Source organism: Ovis canadensis, chromosome 17 (assembly GCF_042477335.2).
Source record: "Ovis canadensis isolate MfBH-ARS-UI-01 breed Bighorn chromosome 17, ARS-UI_OviCan_v2, whole genome shotgun sequence".
Lineage (NCBI taxonomy): Eukaryota > Metazoa > Chordata > Mammalia > Artiodactyla > Bovidae > Ovis > Ovis canadensis.
Window position 1 is genome coordinate 13,626,820 of NC_091261.1, and position 27,786 is coordinate 13,654,605.

Consider the following 27,786-nt stretch of genomic DNA (forward strand, 5'->3'; position numbering starts at 1 on the left):
GTTTCTGTATCCCGGCTATTGTGAATGGTGCTGCTATGAGTATAGAAGCACATGTGTCTTTTTGAATTATAGTTTTGTCAGGATATATGCCCAGGATTGGATTGCTCAATGTTGTGGCCCATGAGTGGATAAATACTGGAGCTAAGTGATAGGCATGTGAAAGTTCATTATATCATTGTCTAATTTTTAGTATGTGAAAATTTCCATAATAAAGTTTTTATAATCTGTTACATTTCTTGTCTACATTTTTCATATTATCCTTATGTTCATATTCTCACAGCGCTTAAGGTAAATAAATCTCCCAAATGATCCAGATATATTTGTATTAGTTAACTCTCTGTATTCTGCATTATTAACATTAATTTTTTAATTTTGTGTGTGTGTGTGTATGTGTAGAAGGTAGTTCTGATCACTTCAAGATTGATGCCAACAGTGGTGAAATAAGAACAACTCGAGTACTTTCACATGATTATGGACCTTCTTACAGGATGACTGTCATTGCCAGTGACCAGGGGGTGCCTCCTCTTCAAGGACAGGCAGTTATTAATATTCAGGTAATAGCTCACATCACACAAAATGGGGGAAAATGCTCTGAAAGGTTTTTTTTACTTTATATACAAATGTATAAAGTGAAGATACTTTAAAAATGTGAATACTCCCTTTAAAGAGCATTGCAGATGTATGTGTACAATATATTAAGTCACTTTACTACTATTTGAGAAATGGTTATATTTAAATAAATGTTTATTTAAAATTTGTACAGTTACTGACAAGATTCTTTCATCACTATGTGGGTATTTATACTACTTTATTAATGAAGAACAAAAAATACCTTTTCTTTTTTCCTTGTTTCAAGGAACTGGTAAATTTGCAGAAGAAACATTTATTAAAAAATGGCCAATAATAAATCACATAGTTTTTGTAACTATTTTAAAAATTAGAAAGTCACTTGAGATCCATATTTTAAGGCTTCCCTTTAGTCATAATGAGCAAATGATTTGTGGGAAGTCTTGATAATAGGAAAAAAAATTACACCAACCCATCAAAAACAAGATGACTATAGGAAGATTTTTATTCAAACACATGATAATCAGTAATATTAACATAGGTATGAATACTAATCAAGAATATATATCCCCAAGTATTCTGTTTCCAAAGTATATTCTTTACTGACTAAGGATGTGTGGTTTGGGAGAAAATTCTATCATAATATCTCAAGTCTCTAATTTCAGGTGAACAGACACATGATTCTTAAATGTATGCAGATGTTGTCATTAAGGAGACAAGGGTTTCTAGGATTTAGAATAGCTTGTGGAACTAACTACCTTGGTTCTCATTTGTGGCCTCTCAAACTATCATTGCATCCAGTTCAGCAAACGGGGAAGTAGAAAATCCTGTACTTTCTTATCTCCTAGATATTATGCAATTTTTAATTTTCAGAGACATACTGTAATTAGGCAATAAAAGAAAAGACATTTCTCATCAATTACTATATTCATATTTATTTGTAATATGTATATATACATATCATGAATAGCAGGAATTAGCTCCCAAAAGAATAGCAGCACCTGTGTTGATTAAATTATTAAAATACCGCAAATTAACAGCTCCTTTTTATTCTTATTTCAGGTGATACCACTATCCAGAGGGAGAACTGTCATTTCTCAGAATATTAGACATTTAGTTATACCAGAAAACTTGAAGCCTACAAAAGTAATGAGCTTGATAAAGTCACCTGATCACCTTCAAAGACAGTATAGTGGGAAGTTGCATTTTAGTATCACTGCAGATGACAAGGATGGTCACTTTGAAGTGGACAGCTCAACAGGAGACTTGTTCCTCTCTAAGGAACTGGATTATGAAATGATGTCTCATTATCTTTTCAGGGTGGTAACTAAAGACCATAGCAGAAACCCTCCCGTGAATACCACGGTCTTCCTGAGTGTTGCTGTGGAAGATCAGAATGACCATTCCCCATCTTTCCGGGAGGAGTTCATTGTGATAAGTGTAGCAGAGGACACCCCTGTTGGTACTCTGGTGCACATCTTCAATGCCAAAGATGGTGACGGCAGCTTTTTGAACAGTAGAATACAATACTTCATTGAAGCCAACCATCCTGGAATGAATCCATTTCTCATCCACCCCTCATCTGGCACTTTGGTCACGACGTCTCCCCTTGACAGAGAGAGAGTTCCAACTGTGGTCCTGACAGTAACCGCATCAGACCAGGCTGTGAACGTGACGGACCGTCGATTGAGATCACTGATGGCGAAAGTAGTGATTCTGGATGTGAATGACCACAGTCCCACTTTTACGTCCTTCCCCATCGCCCGTGTCAGAGAGGATGCTGCGGTGGGCTCCTTGGTACATCACATAACTGCTCAAGATCCAGATGCAGGAAGGAATGGAAGAGTAACATTTAGCATCCTCTCAGGAAATGAAAACATGGCCTTTATGCTAGATGAGTCATCAGGTACCGTCTAAGTCACTGTCGATTACAGCCTGTGATTGCTTGCTTGCATTTACCCTTTCCATTTTCCTCTGTTACCAGATGATCTTCTCAAGATGCATATGCATTAAGGAAATTTGACTTGATTTACCATTTCACTTATACAGGTGGTAGACATAGAGGTTGTATTCAGGAAACCAACAGTAGTTGGCCTGTTTGTTAATACAGATCTGCTCTGTAGCTAGGTCACATTTCCTGGGGTGAATATTTTACAGTAGCCAACTTTTTTGCCCTCATTGTGTGTGTTCATGGGGTAGGAGGTATACCAAAATAAATCAAGGTAGAACGTGACTGGTCAACCATGTTAATCAAAGACTTTAGTATCAAAGCATCTCTAAGATCATAGAAACATGCCCTTGTAAATAGTTGGAAATCATGTGTTTTTAAATAGTTGGATTAATTTGGCCATCAAGACCCTTACTTTTCACAACTGAACCATTTTATTTTTGGAAGAAGCATGTATTCAATCTTGAGTTCTCTGCAGAAATGGCGCTCGCTGTCCCTGCTCTTATCTCGCTGTCACCATACTGCCAGATAATGTCTTCTGCAAGTTTGGATGCAGCTTGATGGACAGTTATGTGTGCAAAGTGTCAACCTTGTAATGCTGGCAGTTTCTCACCAGTTAACACACACACGCACACACAGAGACATATATATAATTGAATGAAATTCCTTCGCCCTGATTTTCAGAAAATAAAGAGGTGGGCTGCCATCTCATTCTCAAAATAAAGTCATTTCTTTATGAACAATAGGAAAAAAATCTCAGACGTATACCATTCGGTCCAACTGTTAATAAGAACGTTATTTGGAAGTGAGATTGAATGTGTAGGATTTGGAAGTCATGATTATAGTCTGGCTATATACTGTTGGAAATTTTCATCAAAATATTTATTAAATCCTGTACATATGGTTCCATTCTGAGGCCTGCATGCATACTACCTAAAAGCCCAACTGACGGAGAGAGAGTCCAGACCTGGTTGCTAAATTCTGTTAGAGCTAGGGTCTCTGAGGATCTGTTTCAGCAATGCTTAAAATGCTTTCCAGAATGGCTAAGGAGGGTCCATTTCAGGTTGTTAAAGAGGGTGGATAAAAATAGAATTGTGTCTCAGTAATATAGGTATCATGAATCTTGAACAATTGCAGTGGCTGTTACAGATCTTTTTAACATCATAAAAATGCTAATTACTGAATATACTCATATGAGTCGGGCTATTTTTTCCTCTCACAAGGTTCATGTTTTTTTTTTTAATTAAGACAAAGTAAGGTTTTCAATGGCTTTTGTCTGTAAAGTATAAAATGATAAGCTTTTATTGAGAAGCCATTTTATATAATATGACTCAGTAAATCTCTTTAATTATTTGAAGAAATGTTCTTATAGGATAAACATGTATTAGAGAAGCAAGTACCAATTCTAAAAGAAAAATTTTTGACAGTTGGAATTATGTAATAAATATATGTATGCAAGTTTTTATAACACGTGGCTTATGTGAATTATGTACTTCTGTGGCAGTTGGATAGAGACATTTTATTTGTGAATTTCATTGTCCTAGTTATAAAGTCTTTATTATTTTTTATTAATATGAAAGATAGTTAACTGAGAATAGTATAAAGAAACTATAATTTTTTAACAAAAACTTGATCTCTTCAAGGATATAACCGTAACTTTTTGTACTTTGGTCACATTTACACGTGAAGTGTCCTCTGACATAAAGAGGGATACTGTTAGAACCTTGTTATTCAGTTGCTAACCCATGTCCCACTCTTTGCGACCCCGAGGACTGCAGCATGCCAGGCTGCTCTGTCCTTCATTGTCTTCTGGAGTTTGCTCAAACTCATGTTCATTGAGTCGGTGACGCCATCCAACCATCTTGCCTTCTGTCGCTCTCTTCTCCTCACGCCCTTAATCCTTCCCACCATCAGAGTCTTTTCTGATGAGTTGGCTCTTTGCAACAGATGGCCAAAGTATTGGAGCTTCAGCTTCACTATCAGTCCTTCCAATGAATACTTAGGGTTGCTTTTCGTTAGGATTAACTGGTTTGATCTTGCAGTCCAAGAAACTCTCAGGAGTCTTCTCCAGCACCATGGTTCAAAAGCATCAGTTCTTCAGTGCTCAGCCTTCTTTATGGTCCAGCTTTCACATCCATACATGATTACTAGAAAAACCATAGTTTAACCATATGGACCTTCGTTGGTAAAGTGATGTCTCTGCTTTCTAATATGCTGTCTAGGTTTGTCAGAGTTTTTCTTCCATGAAGCAAGCCTTTAATTTCATGGCTGCAGTCACTGTCTTCAGTGATTTTGGAGCTCAAGAAAGTAAAATCTGTCACTGTTTCTACTTCTATCCCTTCTGTTTGCCATGAAGTTGAAAGGTTGTTGCTGAACCACGAAAGACACTGGGATTCTTGGCCTCCAGAGGAGAAGACTTCAATCCGGGCCATAGACGAGGCTTGATGACTCAGAGCTTTTGTGTAATAAAGTTTTATTAAAGTAAGAAAAGGGATAGGGAAAGCTTCCGACATAGACATCAGAAGGGGGATGGAGAGTGCCCCCTTCACTAGTGTTAGCAAGGGAATTATATACTTTTTAATTAGTTATTACAATGAATCAAAAGAATGTCTGGAGGTTGTAAAGATCTTACTAGACCCACTCCCATAATTTACATTTTAAGATAACAGGATTAGCCAGAAGGTTTTTTCCAGAAACTGTCCTGATGCAGGATACATTATTGTTATATAATCCTTAGTACAGAGTTTAAACTGAGTTGTTTGTTGTGTAATCATCAGTTTGAGGCTTAAACATAAAAATGTGACTTATGTGACTGTGACTAAGACTAAGAAATGTCGAGGAAAAAAGAAAAACTGTTATCCTTTCCTCCTCCTTGAGAACTCCAGACCCCTCTCTCTTTGGTGACCCCCAGACTTCTTATCAATCTGCCTAGGAATTGGCTCTTCCAAAGTAATGGGACCAGATGCCATGATCTTAATTTCTTGAGTGTCAAGTTTTAAGCTAGCTTTTTAACTCTCTTCTTTTACCCTCATCAATAGGCTCTTTAGTTCCTCTTCACTTTCTGTCATTATAGTGGTATTTTTTTTTTAATGAAGATAGATGTTGGGTAGATAAATATTCTTGATGTAATCATCACAGTAGATAATGGTACATGATGGATTATTTCTGAATTCTCGTTCATTCTTATATTTAAATTAGGATGACTTTTCTGATTAAAAATGTTCTCTTTTATTCTAGATAATATATAAATTTAAATTCTTTAACAGAGAAAGCTTCTGAATTTTTAGCAGGTTAGAGAACTTATGCAAAAGTAGAGTAAGTATGACTTCCCCAAAGAATATTATGTATTACTTTTCTCCTCTTTCAAAACAGGTTTTCTAACTACTGCTTCTCCTTTGGATTATGAGATAAAAAGTCAGCACATTCTGACCCTTCTGGCACTGGATGGTGGCACACCAACACTTTCTTCATCCCAGACTTTGACAATTACTGTTCTTGATGTAAATGATGAGGCCCCAGTATTTAAGCAGCACCTGTATGAAGCTTCAGTTAAAGAAAATCAAAATCCAGGAGAGTTTGTCACAAGAGTTGAAGCTATGGACAGAGATTCAGGTAACTCAAAAATATGGCAACTAAGTAATTGATGTTAAAATTAAAAATAGATCAGAAATTTACCAGAAATTTGAAAACAGTTGCTCAGATTTCTGATATTTCTTTAATTACCATACATATAAAAAATGGATGTATAATGTGTAGTTTTTGTAGCATTTGCTGCTAAGTCACTTCAGTCATGTCTGACTCTGTGCGACCCTATAGACAGAAGCCTACCAGGCTCCCCCGTCCCTGGGATTCTCCAGGCAAGAACACTGGAGTGGGTTGCCATTTCCCTAATTAGCATAAAATTTTTTGATTCGATCTTGATAATAAACAAGTATAGAGAAAGTATCACATTTCTTTTCAGATTGTAGTAGCAAAATACATAAGTACCAGAAAGTAAATGGCTCCTGATTTCCTCTATACATAGCATAATAGAAGAGAGAATGCTGTTGTCAGACTGCCTGGGTTTGAATCCTAGAAGCACCGCTTAAGCTGTGAAACCTTGCATCAGCTTTATACTAGTTCTTTCTGCTCCTGGTTTCCTTATCTGTAAAATGGGGGTTACAATAGAGCCTAATTCATAGTTCTGAGAATGAAAGAGTTACTAGCTACAAAGAGCTGAGACCTTGTTTGGCACAATAGATGGTAAACAAATGTTAATTCCCATCATTACTGTAATACTATTAATATTAATATCAACTACTGTGTCCAGACAAATGACTTTGAAGTGAACAGTTACTATGACTAGGGATTTTCAAATATCTTAGAATTTCTTTTCAATATCACTGTGACTTTTGGGGGACATTTAAGTTTCAGTAACTCTAATAATATACTTTTTAAATTTTAAACTAAATACTTATAAAAATTATAATGAAGTATTTGCCATTAACAGCATATGCTGAATTTTCACATCTAAATTAATACAAATAGTTTAATAAGTTGGTCTTTTTAAATTGACATTTGTATATAGCAATTGGTGGTTCATAATCAATATAATATTTTGTTCTTTTCCTGAAAGAACTGTAACAGATGTTTCTATGAAAATAATAGTATGAACACCAGCATTTACCTCCTAAATTGTTTATCAGAGGAGTAAAAGATACATTTTTCTTGAGCTTTTAAGTTATTTACCATTTAGATGCTTTGCCCTTTTGTGAAACATACTCTTTTAAAGAAACGTATTTTTTGTGATGCTACAAAATCTTTGACCGGCCAGCCCAGTTTTCTCTTTTGACCAGAGAGGGGCAGTGTGATCAAAGAGTTTTGCTTGCTGTGCTCACCAAGAGGGCTAGAGTGCACTAGCAATTGCTTGTCCCAACTCCGCTTTAAGAATTGAGCACCTTCCAGAATATTGGAAATAAAAGCAAAAATAATCAAATGGGACCTGATTAAACTTAAAAGCTTCTTCACAACAAAGGAAACTATAAGCAAGGTGAAAAGACAGCCTTCGGAATGGGAGAAAATAACAGCAAATGAAACAACTGACAAACAACTAATCTCAAAAATATACAAGCAACTCATACAGCTCAATTCCAGAAAAATAAATGACCCAATCAAAAAATGGGCCAAAGAACTAAATAGACATTTCTCCAAAGAAGACATACAGATGGCTAACAAACATGTGAAAAGATGCTCAACATCACTCATTATCAGAGAAATGCAAATCAAAACCACAATGAGGTACCATTTCACTCTAGTCAGAATGGCTGCTATCCAAAAGTCTACAAGCAATAAATGCTGGAGAGGGTGTGGAGAAAAGGGAACCCTCTTACACTGTTGATGGGAATGCAAACTAGTACAGCCACTATGAAGAACAGTGTGGAGATTCCTTAAAAAAATGGAAATAGAAACTGCCTTATGACCCAGCAATCCCACTGCTGGGCATACACACCGAGGAAACCAGAATTGAAAGAGACACGTGTACCCCAATGTTCATCGCAGCACTGTTTATAATAGCCAGGACATGGAAACAACCTAGATGTCCATCAGCAGATGAATGGATAAGAAAGCTGTGGTACATATACACAATGGAGTATTACTCAGCCGTTAAAAAGAATACATTTGAATTAGTTCTAATGAGATGGATGAAACTGGAGCCTATTATACAGAGTGAAGCAAGCCAGAAAGAAAAACACCAATACAGTATACTAATGCATACATGTGGAATTTAGAAAGATGGTAACGATAACCCTGTATGACAGACAGCAAAAGAGACACAGATGTATAGAACAGTCTTTTGGACTCTGTGGGAGAGAGAGAGGGTGGGATGATTTGGGAGAAAGGCATTGAAACATGTATAATATCATGTATGAAACGAATTATCAGTCCAGGTTCGATGCGTGATATTGGATGCTTAGGGCTGGTGCACTGAGACGACCCAGAAGGGTGGTATGGGGAGGGAGGACGGAGGGGGGTTCAGGATGGGGAACACGTGTATACCTGTGGCGGATTCATGTTGTTGTATGGCAAAACCAATACAATATTGTAAAGTAATTAACCTCCAATTAAAATAAATAAATTTATTTTAAAAAATTGAGCTCATTTCTGGCAGTGTGGTTTTTAGATAGCAACAATGGAGAATATACATGAGCTTTGTGTTTCCAATGTATCCAGTACAGTAAAGTTCTTTGAAAGCATTTTATGATGTAAATTGAGTCACGCAGGGCTCTGGACACACAGAAACCACTTCCCAAAGTACAGACGTATAAAATGCAGAGTCAGTCACTGGTGTGTGATTTAGTGATCATTTAAAGTTTGTAAAATGCTTCCTCCCCTTGACTTTATTAATTCATTATTTTTTAGAATTGACCCTATGAAAAATATTTATTTACTTTAATATTTGAAGGAGAAAAGAATTCGTCTCAAAAATTCTCATATGTCAACTAAAGATAACTACCAAAACATGCTTTGCAATTTTTACTGTCAAGTTGCCAAGTGTTGGTGTAATTTTCTTTTGGAATGAATGGTCTGCAACCTATTATTTATCATTTAATTGAAAGTGTATTATTTTAGAGATTATGGTTTGCCAGGAAATTTGGATGCAAATTTGCTGGTTTTCTGGCTTTTCATTTGTGAGTGTTTGAGATACACAATTAGCATTTCCTGAGTCTCATGTACCTTCACAAGTTTTGTGTACAATCTTGGCTTACTGAAATCTCAGTGTTTTTAATGAGGCCAGATCTGTTAAACCAATGGTTATGTCAATGCATGTGAATTTGGTTGTATGCATGTGCTTTTGAACATATCTTTCCTAAATCTTTTTTCTCCTTTGCTTGTTGGATTAAGACAATGAAAAAGGATTATGCACAAGAATTAAATGATGTCAGGATTTTAACATATCTGGCATCGCATTGGAATTTATTAAAGGCTTGCTTAATAGTATGTATTCCTAAAAATACTATAGCTTTACTTAATACTTGAAAGGTTACCATATGTTTTCTAGCATTCTACAATGTAGTTTTTAAAAATGTAAGCCTACGATGTTGTTTGGCATTCAAAACCCATAGGAATTTGAGTACTGAATGTTTATGATGTATGACTCACACTGGTTCTAACAGGAGTTTTTTCTTATATTAAATGGGAAAAACAATGACCACGTTTTAACTAAGATATTAAAACTGCTACAGCATTTGGTGCCACCAACAAGAGCTCCATTGTTAGCGAGAAAAGATCTAGCCCCAGGGGTACCTCTCCGCTAGTCCTGGGAGGAAGGGTGCCCCACCAGGAAAGATGACTCAGTCCTGAGGATGCATTGGCTCATTCGTGGTGAATACAAAATAGCACAACAGCACACTGCCAGGCTAAAATGTTGAATTCTGTTGTGAAATTTTATTCTCTATCCCATAAAAATGTTTTCTGCGTCTGGATTTATCGTGAACAATGTCTACATCTGGTTTCTTGGAAACTGTCTCATGCTGGATGAACAGCTAGACCCAACAACCTACTCCTGGAACAGTTAGAAACACTGCCATGACGGTATTTCATCTATTTCCCTGAATCTAAGACACCGTTAATTGTAAGAAGCATCTAACTCCAGATATATTAAAATTGGGGGAAATTTTTAGAATTAATGAAAGAGTAAACAGAGAAAGAGATAACTCACCCAGAGACAATCACAATTAAAACTTGGAAATATAATCTTCTTTCATTTGATACATGGTATTGTGATTACATGATTATTTGTCTGTCTGCCTGCCTTTTAAGGTGTGAACTCATAAATTCAAAACATTTTACTATTTCATTTGCTTTTATCCCAGGTCTCTAAGATAATACAAGCTATGACATAGAAGTGTAGTAACTATTTTTGACTACATGATTTGAGAAACTGCAGCATCTGTGAAATAGGCTGCCTCAAACTGCCTTCACTCTTCTGAACTCATTCATCTGTTTATTTCTTCATTCAGTCAGCCAGGCACAATGCTTTCTCTGCTTTGGAAATGGTCGAGTTGTGTAGGCATTGTATAGTTGAGGAATTACATGAAAAATTATATCCATAAAGAGTAAATCTGAAATCAATAATCCCCTGGTCAGAATTATTTATTAATTCCTTATGATTTTGAGGATACATTTCTATTCTCTTTTAACTAAATAACCAGGCACTTCAATAAGTGATTGTAGTGTTCCTCTCTAGTCTCAGCTCCTGTTACTTGCCCACCTTTACTCTAGGATAGAGTTATGCAAACTTTTCTCTGTAAAGGGCAAAATAGTGATTGTTTTAGGTTGTGCAGGCTATATGGTCCCCATTATTCAATGCTGATATTGGAGCAAGACATCAGCAGTAGATCATACATAAAGAAATAAATGTAGCTGGACTTCCATGGAACTTTACAAAATCAGGCAACAGGCTGGATTTGGCCAGTGGGCTATAGTTTGCCAACTGCTGCTATATATATATATATATCTCTAATTAAGATATCTAAGTTACTTCTTTCTGGTCATCAGATCCAATTATGATGTCATCACAGTAGTAGATCAGTGTGATGAAATACTAGATGCTGAGATGATCTTTATCTCTGCTGAGTAGATGATGGCTGATAGTGGAAGAGTTTGCATAAAGATGTACTGTTGTTCCTACTGGATGAAAGCAGATCACTTCTGAGAGTCCTCATAAATTGGTGTAGAGTGTTGCTCTCATTTCAGTTATTGTATTCTTCAACTCTGTGGGTTTCTCTTTCTATTTTCCCTTTGTTTAAAACTTCTTGTAACTTCTAACTCTGTGCACCCTCTTGTTTCCTGGGCTCTTGGATCATCTTTATGACCATTATACTGAGTTCTTTCTCAGGAAGATTACCTATTTCCATGTCGCTTAGTTGTTTTTCTGGAGTTTTATCTTGTTCCTTCACCTAGAACATATTCCTCTGCTGTCTCATTTTGTCTGAATTTCTATTTTTATGTATGTGGAATATCAGTGACGTTTCTTGACCTTGGAGAAGTGGCCCTCTGTAGAGGATGTTCTATGTCCCAGCAGTACACTCTGTTCTTGTTACTCAAGAGCCACAGACCAGCTGGTCTTGGGGTAGGTTCTGACCTGCATTTGTGGACTCACTTCTGCAGCCCCCTGGTGAGTGAGGCTGATCTGGAGGCTTGTTCAGGATTCCTAGTGGGAGAAGCAGTGCCTCTCCACTGGTGGGTAGAGCTGGGCCTTGGCCAGGGTGGGCAGGGCTATGTCAAGGAGTATGTCTGGAGACAGCTGTGAGCTCAGGAAGTCTGGAGGCAGCCTGTCTGCTGTGTTCCCACCCTGCTGGTTGTTTGGCCTGAGATGTCCTAGTACTGGAGCCTGCAGGCTGTTGGGTGGGGCCAGGTCTCAGTACCAAAGTGTTGGCCTCCAGGAGAGCTCATGCGGATGAATACTCCTCAGTGGGTGCACCACCAGTGTCCTTGTCCCAGAATAAGTTGCAGCTGCCCTCTCGCCTGCCTCCCCAAGAGACGCTCCAAGACTTGCAGGTAGTTATGGCCCGGGTTATGAAGGCACTTTTGTCCTTGGTCCCAGTGTGCATGAGACCTTGGACATGCCCTCCAAGAGTGGAGTCTCTGTTTTCCCCAGTCCTGTGGAGTTCCTGCACTCAAACCTCATTGCCCTTTAAAGCCAAATACTCTGGGGGCTCACTCCTCCCTATGCCAGACCCCCAGGCTTGGGAACCTGACATGGGCCCCAGAACTCTCATTCCTGTGGGAGAACTTCAGTGGTATAAATTGTTCTCTAGTTTGTGGGTTGCTGATCCCGGGGAGGGAGTATGGGATTTGATTATATTGCAAGTTCATGCCCCTACCATGTCACTGTGGTTTGCTCTTTATGTCTCTGGATATAGAATATCTTTTCTGGTAGGTTCCAGTCGTTTGCTATCAATTAGTTGTAATTTAGATGGACTTGTGGGAAGAGGTGAGCTCAGCTTCCATCTACTCTGCCGTCTGGTCCAGGAAGTTTGAGACTGTTGGTTCTCAAAAGGTGGCCTCCAGAGCCAGTGGCACCATCATCCACAACCGACACAGAGGGCTACTACCAGAGGGCGTTTAAAGGATGCTGCGTCCCTCTAACCAAGGCCTTCCATGGTCTTTATGAAGGGAGAGTCCTCTGAATTGTTGGTAAATGTAGTCAGAGGAGGGCGGTGGGCATGTCATACGTAAATCCATCCTAATATTCTTCTCATACTATCCTTTCCTGTATAGTATGCAGGGGAAGGTCTGGCATCTCAAACTCAACAATGGTAGGCCACTCGTGACACAACCAACAACCAATCAAAAGAAACTGTCAAGGGACATAGCTATATGAGTTAAAATGTTCAATTCAGAATAGCTAGTAAGCACACTACGTCAATAAATCCAGCCTAAACCAAAGTGCTACTTAATCTTTCTGGGTTTCATATTCTTAGAATTGATTTCCACACATTTTGGACAGAGTTATCCCAATATAAGTTAGAAAAATCTTAGCATTCTTTGAAAGCTGAAAGCTGTCTCTGGCTGAGTCATATTTGCATGCATGCTGAGATCTGCCTGCAGTATGTTGAAATCTGACTCTAGTTGTGGGTCTTCATATGGATTTTCTCTTCCAAGAAGCTACTCCTTATGTATCTGCTCCCAACTTGGTTCTGATATTCAGAGAGATTGACTTCCTTAGAAGCTTTCAGCTATTTTGACTATGACCTAAACTATGACTTTAAAGCCTCAGTTTATAATTTTGTCTGTAAGCTCTCATTGTATTCAGAAATAGCCAGTTCACACCACACTCCTTTTACTATCCCAAGGCCATGGTTAGCACCATTTGGTCCTCTACGGAATAGGAATTCTTTAATAGTCAGTTCATCACAATCAAATATGGGTGATAATTTATTATGATACCGTAGTGTGTGTGTGCATGTGCGCGCATATGCGTGCACACACACTAAGTCACTTCAGTTGTGTCTGACTCTTTGCGACCCTATGGACTATAGCCCATCAAGCTTCTCTGTCCATGGGATTCTCCAGGCAAGAATACTGGAGTGGATTGCCACGCAATCCAGGGGAACTTCCCGACTCAGGGATCAAACCCACATCTCTTATGTCTCTTGTAGTGGCAGATGGGTTCTTTACCACTAGCACCACCTGGGAAGCCCCTATGATACCATTGCAAGTGATAAATTACTCATGTTTCATTTCCTTTGGGCAGGACCCCAGCACTGCCTTTAAGGCCAAAGGCATAACCAAACCAGTATCAGAATCCCTGATACCTGGGACCCACTCTTGTTCCAAGTACTGTACCAGTCATATGTAGTCAGGAAAACCAGCTGTTGCAATACAGGTATGGAAGACCGAGTAAGTGGAAAAGGAATCCTGAAGTAACCCAGAAAAAAATAACTATAGGAAAGCAGCTACCACCCCTAATTCTGGGAAACAAAGAGAAGAGGATGAGATTATCAGAACCTAGGAAGAGAAAGAGCAGAAAGGCTTTGTAGAGCCTGGTCTGGGAGTGCCAAAAGAGGCAGAAAGTTGTGAGTAGCTGTTACATCAGGAAAAATGGCGTTGCTGACAGGGAAAGTAAGAGAACCAGAAGAAGAAGTCCCATCTGCCCTCCTCTGAGATGTCCCCTTATGGCAGATGCTAACAGGGGCTCAGTGGCAGAGGAGGTCCTGCACAGCTGTGGCATCCAGATCCCCAGCCCCAGCATCGCAGGACAGAGGAGGGAAGAATGGCTTCAGATCCGAGACACCATAATTTAGTATACCAATAACTAGTACACCTTGTAAAGGATGGAGGGAGGTGCTGGCAGAAGGAACAGCAACATCAAAGACCCCAACAGAAAGACACTTAGCGTGTTCAGAGAGCAGAAGGGACATTGGTGGGCCAAGAACAAGTATATGAGAAGATCTTGGGGAAATAAGCAGAGCCCATAGCATATGGGACTTTGTAGCCTGCAGTATGGTGTTTGGTTCCTATTTTGATTGCATTCACTTTCTTCCATCTTACGTGATAAATCTAATTCATCTTTAGGGCCTCAGCTTATACAGAAGGCAACACATACTCAGTTATGTATTATCATGTGGAATTGTAATTGCCTACTTATTTATCTGAGTCCAGTGCTACACTGTGTGTAGCATGAGAGCAGAGACTGTGTCTTCTTGCCAGCGGTTACATCCTTAGCATGTGGTGTGCTGCCTTGGCACTTGCTCTCACTGTCTCTGTAGGTTTGTTGAATGAGACAATAAATGAACAATTATCTACTTGTGATCAATCTTCCCTAATCCCCTTCCTCAGTGATTTCACATAGTCCTCTACCCTGTCTATAATTCTCCACTATCACTTTATGGAAAATAGATGGAGAAACAGTGGAAACAGTGGCAGACTTTATTTGGAGGGCGGGGGGGGGGGTGGGGAGCTCCAAAATCACTGCAGATGGTGACTGCAGCCATGAAAGTAAAAGGCACTTACTCCTTGGAAGAAAAGTTATGTCCAACCTAGACAGCATATTAAAAAGCAGAGACATTACTTTGCCAACAAAGGTCCACCTAAGTCAAACCTATTGTTTTTCCAGTAGTCATGTATGGATGTGAGAGTTGGACTGTAAAGAAAGTTGAGCACCAAAGAACTGATGCTTTTGAACTGTGGTGTTGGAGAAGACTCTCGAGAGTCCCTTGGACTGCAAGGAGATCCAACCAGTCCATTCTAAAGATCAGTCCTGGGTGTTCATTGGTAGGACTGATGTTGAAGTTGAAACTCCAATACTTTGGCCACCTGGTGTGAAGAGCTGACTCATTGAAAAGACCCTGATGCTGGGAAAGACTGAGGGCAGGAAGAGAAGGAGACAACAGAGGGTGAGATGGCTGGATGGTATCAGCGACTCAATGGGCATGAGTTTGAGTAAACTCTCGGAGTTGGTGATGGACAGGGAGGCCGGGCGTGCTGCAGTCCATAGTGTCACAAAGAGTTGGACATGACTGAGCAACTGAGCTGAAATGAGAGGAATTCTGAGGACCAAGATAACTCAATGATAGTTCAAGATAATTTGGTGGTATCTTTCCAGTGCCTGGCACCTGGTAAATGTATGTTGTATAAATAAATGTGTCTTGCATGAGTGAATGAATGGATCAAATACCTGGACCTCAGAACATATGTGTCATCTGCATGTGGATGGAAACTGAACCCAGTGAACTGAGAAAGAGGTGGAATGAATTCCTTCCTTCCTCTTTCCCCTTCCTCTTCTCTTCCTTCGTTCCTCTCTCTCTTTGTTCTTTCCTTTCCATGTTTTTTTTAATTAGTCAGCAATATCTGAAGTTACAGAGAAGAAAAGTCAGTTAAACATGATCAGTAGATTTTTATAACCAGAAGCTTATTGATAACTATAGAAAGAATAACTATATACGCAGTGGTTTCAGGCTGCAAAGAATTTTTAAAAGAAGCTTGGCTATAAAGAGAAGAAAACTTGTTTCTTACAGTTAGCTTCTGCTGCTGCTTAGTCGCTTCAGTTGTGTCTGACTCTGTGCAACCCTATGGATTGCAGCCTGCCAGGCTCCTCTATCCATGGGATTCTCTAGGCAGGAGTACTAGAGTATGTTCCATACCCTCCTCCAGGGGATCTTCCCAACCCAGAGATCAAACCCAGGTCTCCTATATTGTAGGCAGAGTCTTTATCGCTGAGCCACCAGGGAAGCCCTTTATAGCTAGAGAAGAGTATAATTTAAGGGGGAAATGTAAATGAGAAAGATTAGAACGGACAGAAAAACTTCAAGACAGTGTTCTAAGCATTATTTTTGCCATTGAGACAGAAAGCAAGAGGTGGAGTTGAGTACAGATGCAAGAAGCTGAAGGAGCCTTTTTCCCATGCCTCCATTTCTCTGGGAAATAGGAAGGAAAGTGGTTTGTGAGAGTCAGCCAGCAGGTGGTTGGGTAGAAGACCTGAACAGGAAAGGGGTGACCAAGGAGAATTGGACAGATTGCCAGATGACAGTGGTATTTCAGTGGCCTCAGTCTATGCTTGTGTGAAGTTTTCTCCAGCCCCAGTTACCTGCTGGATAGTCCAGAAGGCCAGAGAGATGGTTGACATGATCCTGAACCAAGGTTTTGCTGGGATTCTTTTGGAAAAAGTCACAAGACCTGAGGAAATTTGCAAGGTTTCTAAAGTGTTAATTCATGAGTCTGGACTTGATAGGGAAAGAAATGAATTGAGGAAGGATATCCGAGCCTGGGAGAAAGTGAAAGAGCAAAAGACTATAGGTCTTGAGCTCTAAGAGCAGATATATGCATGTGTACACACACACAACACTCATCCTTTACTAGGTGTGTTTTAAGTATATCCCTAAGTATCTTCAGATTCAGATATCCAGTTTTCTTAATAAGATTATGGAATTAGATCAAATAATCTCATTTGATTGTTATTTCCTTGGTTCTCAAATTTGATGATGCTGTGTTTGTTCTGGAGGATTATTCTGTGAGGAGGAAGAAGCAAAATGAAGCAGAGAAAAGGCTAATGGAGTTCTGCCAAGAGAATGCACTGGTCATAGCAAACACCCTCTTCCAACAACACAAGAGAAGACTCTACACATGAACATCACAAGATGGTCAATACCGAAATCAAATTGATTATATTCTTTGCAGCCAAAGATGGAGAAGCTCTATACAGTCAGCAAAAACAAGACTTGGAGCTAATTGTGGCTCAGATCATCAACTCCTTGTTGCAAAATTCAGACTTAAGTTAAAGAAAGTACAGAAAAGCTCTAGACCATTCAGGTATGAGCTAAATCAAACCCCTTATGATTATACAGTGGAAGTGACAAATAGATTCAAGGTATCAGATCTGATAAACAGAGTCCCTGAAGAATTTTGGATGGACATTTGTGACATTGTACAGGAGGCAGGGATCAACACCATCCCCAAGACAAAGAAATGCAAAAAGGCAAAATGATTGTCTGAGGAGGCCTTACAAATAGCTGATAAAAGAAGAGATGTGAAAGGCAAAGGAGAAACAGAAAGATGTAGCCATTTGAATGCAGAGTTTCAAAGAATAGCATGAAGAGATAAGAAAGCTTTCCTCAGTGATCAATGCAAAGAAATAGAGGAAAACAATACAAAGGGAAAGATTAAAGATCTCTTCAAGAAAATGAGAGATACCAAGGGAACATTTCATGCAAACATGGGCACAAAAAAGGACAGAAATGGTATGGACCTAACAGAAGCAGAAGATATTAAGAAGAGGTGGCAAGAATACACAGAAGAACTATACAAAAAAGATCTTCATGACCCAGATAACCATGATGGTGTGATCACTCACCTAGAGCCAGACATCCTGGAATGTGAAGTCAAGTGGGCCTTAAGAAGCATCGCTATGAACAAAGTAGAGATGATGGAATTCCAGTTGAGCTATTTCAAATCCTAAAAGATGATGCTGTGAAAGAGCTGCACTCAATATGCCAGCAAATTTGGAAAACTCAGCAGTGGCCACAGGACTGGAAAAGGTCAGTTTTCAGTCCAATCCTGCCGGGAGCCAGCATGGGGAATCCCGCCATGGCAAAGGTCATGAGGAAAGGGGCCTGACAAAATGCAAAGGCAGGATCAGGCCTCAGGGGTCCCCCTGGATTTTCTCGAGTATCTACCCCCAAAACCAGAGTCTGCCTGCTTTACTGTGTTATGCTTTCCACCTACTCTTCTGACATTAACAGGGGGCTGTCCCCCCACCACCTTTTTCTGGAAAAAGTTAATTTAGAGCTTTTAGATAATAAGTCTCCTGGGCATAATAAGAGTGTTTCAATCCAAAAACCCCTCTGATGGCTTTCTAGCCTGCCTGACAGGTTTGCCCGGACTCTTACAGCTGCACATGTGATTGTTTGCAGCCTCCTGACCGCGAGAGGCACAAGAAGCTTAAAGCATCCTAGGAATGTACCAGCTTCTGAGGAGTCAAAATCATTAGAATAGGACTGATTAAGGATTTCATTGTTGAGCCAATACTTGCTGCCAAGTTTTCGTATCTTTTATTTGTTGATATAGTTGGTATGTAGTAAAAACAGGTAGTAGCCCTGGTATTAGCAACATTAGATCTTTGAGTTAAGTACTTTCTTTGTTATAACCCACTGCACCTTTGTTCTACAGGAATGTAACTTTATTTAGTACTTTGAGGGTGATGCAGATTAAAGAAAAAGCACTTCAAGGGAAAATGAGTTTTCTGGTTGATAGACATTTATCTAGGAAAAGAGCCATAAAAATGTTAACAGGCCTCCTGGCCAGAAGATGATGTAAAACCACCTGAGACCTTTTGTATATGGGAAGGTATGCAAAAGGAAAGCCTGGTCTCAATAAGGGTCAGGACTGCTGCCCCTGCATAACTCTGCATATTCCATTATTTCTTTATGTACAACTTGGGGTATATAAGCTGCCTTTGAAAATGAAGTCTTGGGTCTGGCACCAATGCTTGGCTCCCCCATGTCGTTCTTTTCTCCCTTTTCAGGCTGAATTCCCGTCTGGAGCACAGAGACCCACGCAAAAGGGAGCCCAAGGCGGGGCACCCTCCGCTATTCAAGCAGGCACCGGTGGCCTACGTAGACGGTGCAAGCCCCTTGTCTTGGAGCTTTATTGGTCTCCTGTGTAAACCAGGTTATTCAGCCTCTTTTCTCCACTAATCTTCCTACTATACTATTCTTTCCTAATCTTTCTTTATATCTCTAAATAAATATATCTCTCCTTGCCGACTCTGTCCCAGCTTCGAATTACCCTGGATCCACCAGGGTTGGACCCTGGCACAATCACAAAGAAATAGAATGCCAAAGAATGTTCAAATGACCACACAGTTGCACTCATCTCACATGCTAGCAAAGTAATGCTCAAAATTCGCCAAGCCAGGCTTCAAGAGTACTTGAACCATGGACTTCCAGATGTTCAATCTGGATTTAGAAAAGGCAGAGGAACCAGAGATCAAATTGCCAACATCCATTGGATCATTGTAAAAGCAAGAGAGTTCCAGAAAGACATCTACTTCTGCTTTATTGACTATGCCAAAGCCTTTGACTGTGTTTATCACAGCAAACTGTGGAAAATTCTTCAAGAGATAGAAATACCAGACCACCTGACCTGCCTCCTGAGAAGTCTGTATGCAGGTCAAGAAGCAACAGCTAGAACCAGACATGGAGCAACAGACAGTTTCCAAAATGGAAAAGGAGTATGTCAAGGCTGTCTATTGCCACCCTGTTTATTTAACTGCTATGCAGAGTACATCATGCAAATTGCCCGGCTGGATGAAGCACCAGCTGGAATCAGGACTTCTGGGAGAAATATCAATAACCTCAGATATGCAGATGACACCACCCTTATGGCAGAAAGTGAAGAAGAATTAAAAGAGCTTCTTGATGAAAGTGAAAGAGGAGAGTGAAAAAGTTGGCTTAAAACAATGTTCAAAAATGAAGAGATGGCACCTGGTCCCATCACTTCATGGCAAATGGATGGGGAAACAGTGAGTGATTTTGTTTTGAGGGCTCCAAAATCACTGCAGATGGTGACTGCAACCATGAAATTAAAAAGACACATGTTCCCTAGAAGAAAAGCTATGACTAACCGAGACAGCATATTAAAAAGCGGAGATATTACTTTGCTGACAAAGGTCCATCTAGTCAAAGCTGTGGTTTTCCAGTAGTCATGTATGGAAGTGAGAGCTGGACTCTAAAGAAAGCTGAGCACTGAAGAATTGATGCTTTTGAACTGTGGTGTTGGAGAAGACTCTTGAGAATCCCTTGTACTACAAGAATATCAAACCATTTCATCCTAAAGGAAATCCTTCCTGAATATTCCAATACTTTGGCCACCTGATGCGAAGAACTGACTCATTAGAAGAGACCCTGATGCTGGGAAAGATTGAAGGCAGGAGGAGAAGGGGACGACAGAGGATAAGAGGTTGCCTGGCATCACCAACTCAACGGACATGAGTTTGAACCAGCTCCAGGAGTTGGTGATGGACAGGGAAGCCTGATGCGCTGCAGTCTGTGGGGTCGCAGAGTCAGACATGATTAAGGGGATGAACCGAACTGAATTGGACTGAGGAAGAAGCAAGGCATTAATTGAATTCTGAAAGAGACACAAGTGCAATACTTTCAATTTATTTCACATTGTTTAATTTGTGAAGGGTGCACAGTTTGTAGTGTGAAAACATATGTGCAAACTATAGTTACATAAAGATCTCATTTATTCTTAATAAAATACTAGGAAGATTGAAGATAAGTAGAGTGTTATGTTAGGGATAAAACATTGTGGAAAAAAAGGAACAATAAAATGTGACAGTTTCTAAGAAGTCAAAGGAGTATTGAATACAATGGCAAAGGACATTAGAGAATAATTAGACCAATGGGAGGAAGGGAAGCTATAAAAATTTGTGTTAATGTTTATACATGTGAAGACATTTTCTAGGTTTGACAAGTGTCAGGATTTTAAAAAGTATATAATACAATATGTAATATATAATTTTATATGTAATGTGTAATAAGATCACATTATAAATGAGTAGATTTATTTTTTTTAAAGGGTCCAAAAATTAAAAGATGCTATTCTCCATGGTATCTTCATAAAGGCAAGGGCCGTACCTCTTTGATTCCCCACCTGTCTCTTTGGCAAATAGCACTGTGCTTGAGACTTAATTATGCTCACCAAATATTTGAGGAACAGAGAAAGTAGATGTAACATAGTATTGTCCCCATTTTCATAATGTAGGATAAAACTGGTAAAGCAAATTTTAACAATTTGGAATTTTAAAAAATTCTGTCTTGACCAAAGAAAGATTACATTATCACTTTGAGATCAAAGTAATCACTTAATTATTACATAATCATTAAGTCAATAATATGCTTAATGCCTAATGATAGGCTAAAATAGTCTGGTGACCTCTGGTTATACCATTTCAAATATTTGGTTCCTACATTATTAGACATTTTTTCTCAAGGTTATTAAAATGCCTGCAGGTGATCCCAAATATCCTTTCACTTTCAACTGGCATAGTAAGAAGCCATGTATATTTATTCTTGTGTAAAACTAGCATATTCCGCTTTTTCCAGAACTCAGTTCTACTAGACCTTGGTGGCTGAAAATTTACTTTTTATGACAGACAAGATGGAAATGAGTAATTGAAGTTTTTTTGTTAAAAATAATATTTCATCTTTAATTGAAGTGTAAATCACATATGTTAAGTACTATATCTAATCTAGATTCTCATCAGTTAAGAAAAGAATTTAGGAACATGATTGAAATGAACTTTTGTGAAGTGCAAATAAGCTGCAACATCATGGAATAAAGTAGTTCAAGTTACTGGCATAAGAAAGCTTTATACCAAAGATGGGAATGACTTGACACTTCCCAGGGGAGAAATGAAACCACAGAAATATGGGAAGAATTATTTTCAGATTGCATAGTAATATGGTACCACATTTCTCACTGCAGATAGGAGACTGAATACTAAGTAGGAAACAAGATGGAGGAAAACTACGTCCATCTGTAACTCCGTGTGCTCACCTCCCGAGCTGGAAAATGAGCGGAGTATCGGAACTGGACACAGCCTCTAAACAGAGCATCCATCTACAGAAATCGTCATTTGCCCTGCAGGCTTCCAATGATGTCATTAAATCACAATTAGTATTAGCAGAAATAATTAGGAATATGTTGGAGGGTTGCACACTCATAAGAAAATTTTTATGGAAGGGAGAAATTCTGAAGCATTTACTATGGTGAAGTCTCATAAGACTTGAAAATCAAGCATTTCAGCCCTGGAGGCTTTTATTTTTTAACAGCCAAAAGAGTTGGCTTTTGTTTTTTGCCTTAATTTGAATGTTAAATGTCTTGCCTTTTTCATTTATGGTTTAACATATTCATAGGAAAAAATGAAACAGATGAATGCATTCAAAGGGATAATGGTTACGCTTTCCTCTGTGTTTTCCTTTAGGAATTAATTCCAAGCTTCAGTTTGAAATTATGCCAGGTGCTTCGTTCAGGTTGTTCCAGATAAATTCTGACACTGGGGAGGTAGTGACGGCTACCACACTTGACAGAGAAGTTCAGGAAGTCCTCACCCTTCGAGGTAAGTGATCCCTTGTCTGTGCTAAACAAACAAAAGTAGGCCGCAGGCAGTTGAGGGGTGCAATTTTACATTTCAGTAGGGTATCTTTAAATAAAACATTATTGACCCAGTGCTACCCAGTTAATTTGGTCTGAGGCTGTCTGTTTGGGGCAGCCTATTTTAGGTGTGAATTAATGGCCACCATCTGTGCCATCTTGTATTCCATGTCAGTACTCGTACGTGACGGAGGAGCCCCTGCTCTGTCCGGGACCACAGTGATTCTCTGCACAGTGGGAGATGAAAATGACCACGCTCCAGAGATTGCTGTCCCCAGGGATAACATTGAGATTCTGGAAAACCAAGAGCCAGGCCTTGTCTACACCTTCTTGGCTTCTGATATGGATGCTGGCAGCAATGGTGCTGTCACATATCATATAATCAGTAAGTATCATCTTTATTTTAATTCCCCCTGGGGTACCAGCGTGGTTGACACATGTGTTGTGGCAAGTATTCTGCATTCAGTACATAGTTCAGTGTCTACAGAACACACACCTGCTAAGAACTAATTGGCGCCCCGGGTCTCCTCCTCCTTCCGACAGCTACCCTGGTCCACTGCCCTCCAAACTCCTCAAACATCTGCCCTCAACAACTCCTCTTGTTGTTAGTAATCCGTTTACATTAAAGGATATACAGATGCAGCAGATAGCTTTTTTTTCTATTTTCACTTTTTTCATATGATCCCTTACTTTTATTGTTTTGAGCAATCAGGCCTAGAAGACATGAGTAGAAAAACAGTTTTCTGAGATCTTCAGACCAGTGAAACACTTCAGATCTATCACAATACTCCAGAGATAAATAATCAAGGTCTTTAGGAGCTTCTGCACTAGAAGATAATTTTGTAATATTTTTCCCTTTGGATCAGAGATATAAGATTCTGGCAGAATCATGGAAGGATTAGCATGGCAAGTTTTGTGAAGGCCACATCTTATTTACCTGAAAAAGAGTGGAGAATTCATTTTTTTAGCACATGTCAGAGCACACATAGAATGATAATGAGATGAAGCTAGAATAACGCATGAAGAGAAGCTGTCTTAAGGTGTAAAAACAGCTGTGAGGCCAACTCTGGAAGCTATCACTGTCTATTTACTAAAATTCCCATAACCATGCCATGTTTTCTATGTACCACCCAGTTTGCTCCAAAATGAGAATGGTTTTTATTGTCATTTCCCCTGATTATAAAATGATATATAATTGCAGAATTTATATAAAATTTATGAAAAACAACCGTAATAAACAAAAATCTTATATCTTGCAGAGATAAGTAATTTGATATTTTTGAAAATCACTTTTCAATGAATCTCAGTGAATGCAGACACCAATCTTACACTACTGAATAATTTATATACACTGTTTTGTTATCTCCTTTTAAAAATAATACACTGTATAAATGTTTCATGTTGTTGAATATACATACATTAGCATTTCTAATATGTATATTATAACACGATTTATCTTACTCATCTTTTGTGCTAATTTAGATATTGAACACTCTATTATAAAAATGCTGTAGTGAACACAGTTATTTCCTTATGATAAATATATCTGGATTATTTGTCCAAGGACATATCTATTTTTAATGATCACATATAATGTCATACTATCATCCAAAAGGATGATAATCCCTCAAACTAACTTTGAGAAGCCCGATTTTTAAGAATAAGCCCAATTCTTTCTTCTTTCTTTGCTGTAGCAGTGGAATAGATACTTTTCCTTCTCTGTGAACTCTACCTGTTTTCTGAAACTTCCCAAGTCAATTGTGGTTAAGAACCAGGGCTGGTGTTTTTTAATTTGCAATCTGTTGTGACTGATACTTTTGTAAAATACAATAAATATAAATTATTTGGAGAAAAAAGGCATATAAAATGCAAGCCCCAATTTAAAAAAATTACTATATTACAGAGATACACGATTATTATGTCATACTGCTATAAATTTCTCTAAACGTTTACTCTCACTTTATTGTATTTATTTCGTTGAGGACTGGGTATAAACAATCCCCAGACTGCACCAGTCCTCTTTCATTGCATTAAGAACATTCTTTTTGACCACTCACCTTCCTTTCCCATATGGTCAACATTTCCCTTGCTACTGGCTTTTCCAATCAGTTTTTTTAGTCTCTCCTATCCCAAAAAGCATAGATGTCTCCCTTCATCCTCTGTCTCTTTTCCTTTACAATCAAATTTCTTAAAAATCGTTGTCTACACTCTAGTTCCTATGTCTTTATTTCACTTTAATTTCTTAGCTTGCTGCAATATATATTCCACTGAAGTCACTCTGCTGAAACTACCCTTGTTGAAAACACAAAAGATCTTGTTGTTGCTAAATGCGTTGGATCTTTTTTCAGTTCTTAGTTGTATTGCTTTGTGTCTGTGCACCATGCCCTGGATGCTTGGCCTCACTTTTACTTCAAAAGCCACTAATTTCTCCTGATTTTTCATCTGTCTTTCTAGACAAACCTTCCCAATGTCCTTTTTATCCTCTGGCTTGTTAGAGTTTCCTGGATCTTTTTGGTGTATCTCTTTCCTTTCTCCTAGACACACTCTTACTGGACATTTCATCCAGCCCGTTTCTAGCTACCACTGAACTTTAATATCTCCCTATCTTGACTACATCCTAGATCTAAGTGCCATTAAAGGGTATTTTAAAAATTGAAGTATATACTTCTGTTAGTTCCAGATGTACAACATAATTCAGTGTTTTTATAGAGTACACTCCATATAAAGTTATTATTAAAATGTTGACAGTATTGCCAGTTCTGTACATCTTTGGAACTTCTTTCTTTTAGACCTAATAGTTTGTACTCCTGATTCCCCTCCATGTACTTTGTCCCCCCTCCATGGCTCCCAATACTATGTTAAGTAGAAATGATGAGAGTGAGAATACTTATCTTATTCCTGATCTTAGAGGAAAAGTTTTCAGCTTTTCATTGTTGGTATGATAGCTGTGGGCTTGTCATATATGGCCTTTATTATGTTGAAGTATGTTTCCTCTTTACCAACTATGACAAGAGATTTTATCATAAATGAATGTTGAATTCTGTCAAATGTTTTTTTCTGTGTCTATTGAGATGATCGTATGCTTTTTATTCTCCCTTTTGTTAATGTGGTGTAACACCTTGATTGATTTGTAGATGTTGAACCATCCTAGCATCCCTGGAATAAATTTTATTTGATCATGAATAAAAATTATTTCCTGTATTTGTTGAATTTGGTTTCCTAATTTTTATTGAGGATTTTTTCATTATGTTCATCAGGAATATCAGCCTGTAGTTTTTTTTTTAATGGTGTCTTTGTCTGGTTTTGATATCAGGGCTTCATGGAAGGAGTTTGGAAGTCCCTCCTCTTCAATTTTTGGTATAGTTTAAGAAAGATAGACTTCAACTCATCTTTTAATGTTTGGTAGAAACTCTCCAATTCTGGCGTGGTCCTGGTCTTTGGTTTATTGGAGGTTTTTGATTATTGATTCAATTTCATTACTAGTAATCAGTGTTCAGTAATTAGTTTCTTCCTGATTCAGTCTTGGAAAAGTGTATGTTTCTAGACTTTCTTCCATTTCTTCTAGGCTGTCCAATATGCTGGTGTATATTTGCTAATAGTATTATTTTATGACTATATCTCTGTGATATTGGTTGTAATTTCTCCTTTTTTAGTTCTAATTTTGTTTATTTAGATTTACTCTTATTTTCTTGATGAGTTTCTGACTCATCTTAATCAACTTTGTTTATCTTAAACAACAGCTCTTAATTTCACCAGGCTTTTTCTATTTTTTAAAATTTGGTCTCTATTTACTTCTCTGATTTTTATTATTCTCTTCTTTTTGTTGACTTTGGGCTTTGTTAGTACTTCTTTTTCTAGTTCCTTTAGATGGAAAGTTAAGTTATTTAAGCTATTTCTTGTGTTTTGAGTTAGACCTGAATTACTATAAATTTCCCTCAAAGAACTCCTTTTGCTGTGTCTCATAGATTTTGGAAGTTGTATTTGTTTGTTTGTTTTTCATTCACCTCAAGCTATGTTTTTATTTCCTCTGTGTTGATCCGTTGGGTTTCTAGTAATATATTGTTTAGTATTGAAATATATTGTTCACATATTTGTTTATTTTCCAGTTTCCTTCCTGTAATTGATTTCTAGTTTCATAGCACTGTAGTCAGAAAAGATGCAAGGTTGATATGATTTCAGTCTTCTTAAATGAATTGAAGATTTTTCATGGCTTAGCATGAGACCTGTCCTGGAGATCTAGGGTCCATGTGCACTTGAAAAAGAATGTGCTTTCTTCTGTTTTTAATGCAATGATTTGTAAATATTAATACCTGTTAAGTCCTTCTGGTCGAATGTGTCATCTAATGTATCCCTTATTGATTATCTGCCTGTTCATTTACGTAAAAGAGTTATGAAAGCTCTCTATATTTATTGTATTCCTGTCAGTTTCTCCCTTCATATCTGTTGATATTTCCTTTATATATTTAGGTGCTATTGTACTGAGACATTTATGTTTATGAATGTTATATCTTCTTGATGTGACTTGTTTATCATTATATGATGCCCTTCTTTGTCATTGTTATAAACTTTGTTTCAAAGTCTATTTTGTGTGATATGAATATTGTTATCTATGTTTTCATTTCCATTTGTGCGGAGTATCTTTTTCCATCATTTTACTTTCAAGTGTGTGCCTTTAGATCTGAAGTGAGTCTCTTGTAGGCAGGACATAGATGGTATGTTTTCTAATCCATTCAGCCACCCCATGTCCTGATTAGAGCATTTAGTCTGTTTACGTAAAGTAATCATTGATAGACATGTACTCACTGCCATTTTGTTACTGTTCTCCAGGATTTTTTTTTTTTTTTTTTGCAGATTTTCGATTTCTTTTCTTGTTCCTCTTCCCTTGCAGTTTAATGATTTTCCTTAGTTTTATGTTTGGGTTGTTTTCTCTGTTTCTTTGTGTATGCACTGGAGATTTTTGATTTGTAGTTACCATGAGGTTTCAGTTCAGTTCAGTTGCTCAATCGTGTCTGACTCTTTGCGACCCCATGAATCACAGCACGCCAGGCCTCCCTGTCCATCACCATCTCCCAGAGTTCACTCAAACTCACGTCCATCGAGTTGGTGATGGCATCCAGCCATCTCATCCT

General features: G+C 38.4%; 1 protein-coding gene across 1 annotated transcript in view; it reads left to right on the forward strand.

Moving 5' to 3' along the window:
- DCHS2 (dachsous cadherin-related 2) overlaps positions 1 to 27,786 on the forward strand; it is a 348,116-nt gene that overhangs the window by 221,002 nt on the left and 99,328 nt on the right. Inside the window, exons 8-12 of the mRNA XM_069558324.1 lie at positions 397 to 554; positions 1,630 to 2,473; positions 5,888 to 6,127; positions 22,488 to 22,622; positions 22,833 to 23,042. Of these exons, the coding sequence (XP_069414425.1) occupies positions 397 to 554; positions 1,630 to 2,473; positions 5,888 to 6,127; positions 22,488 to 22,622; positions 22,833 to 23,042 (1,587 nt within the window). The remainder of the gene's footprint in view (positions 1 to 396; positions 555 to 1,629; positions 2,474 to 5,887; positions 6,128 to 22,487; positions 22,623 to 22,832; positions 23,043 to 27,786) is intronic.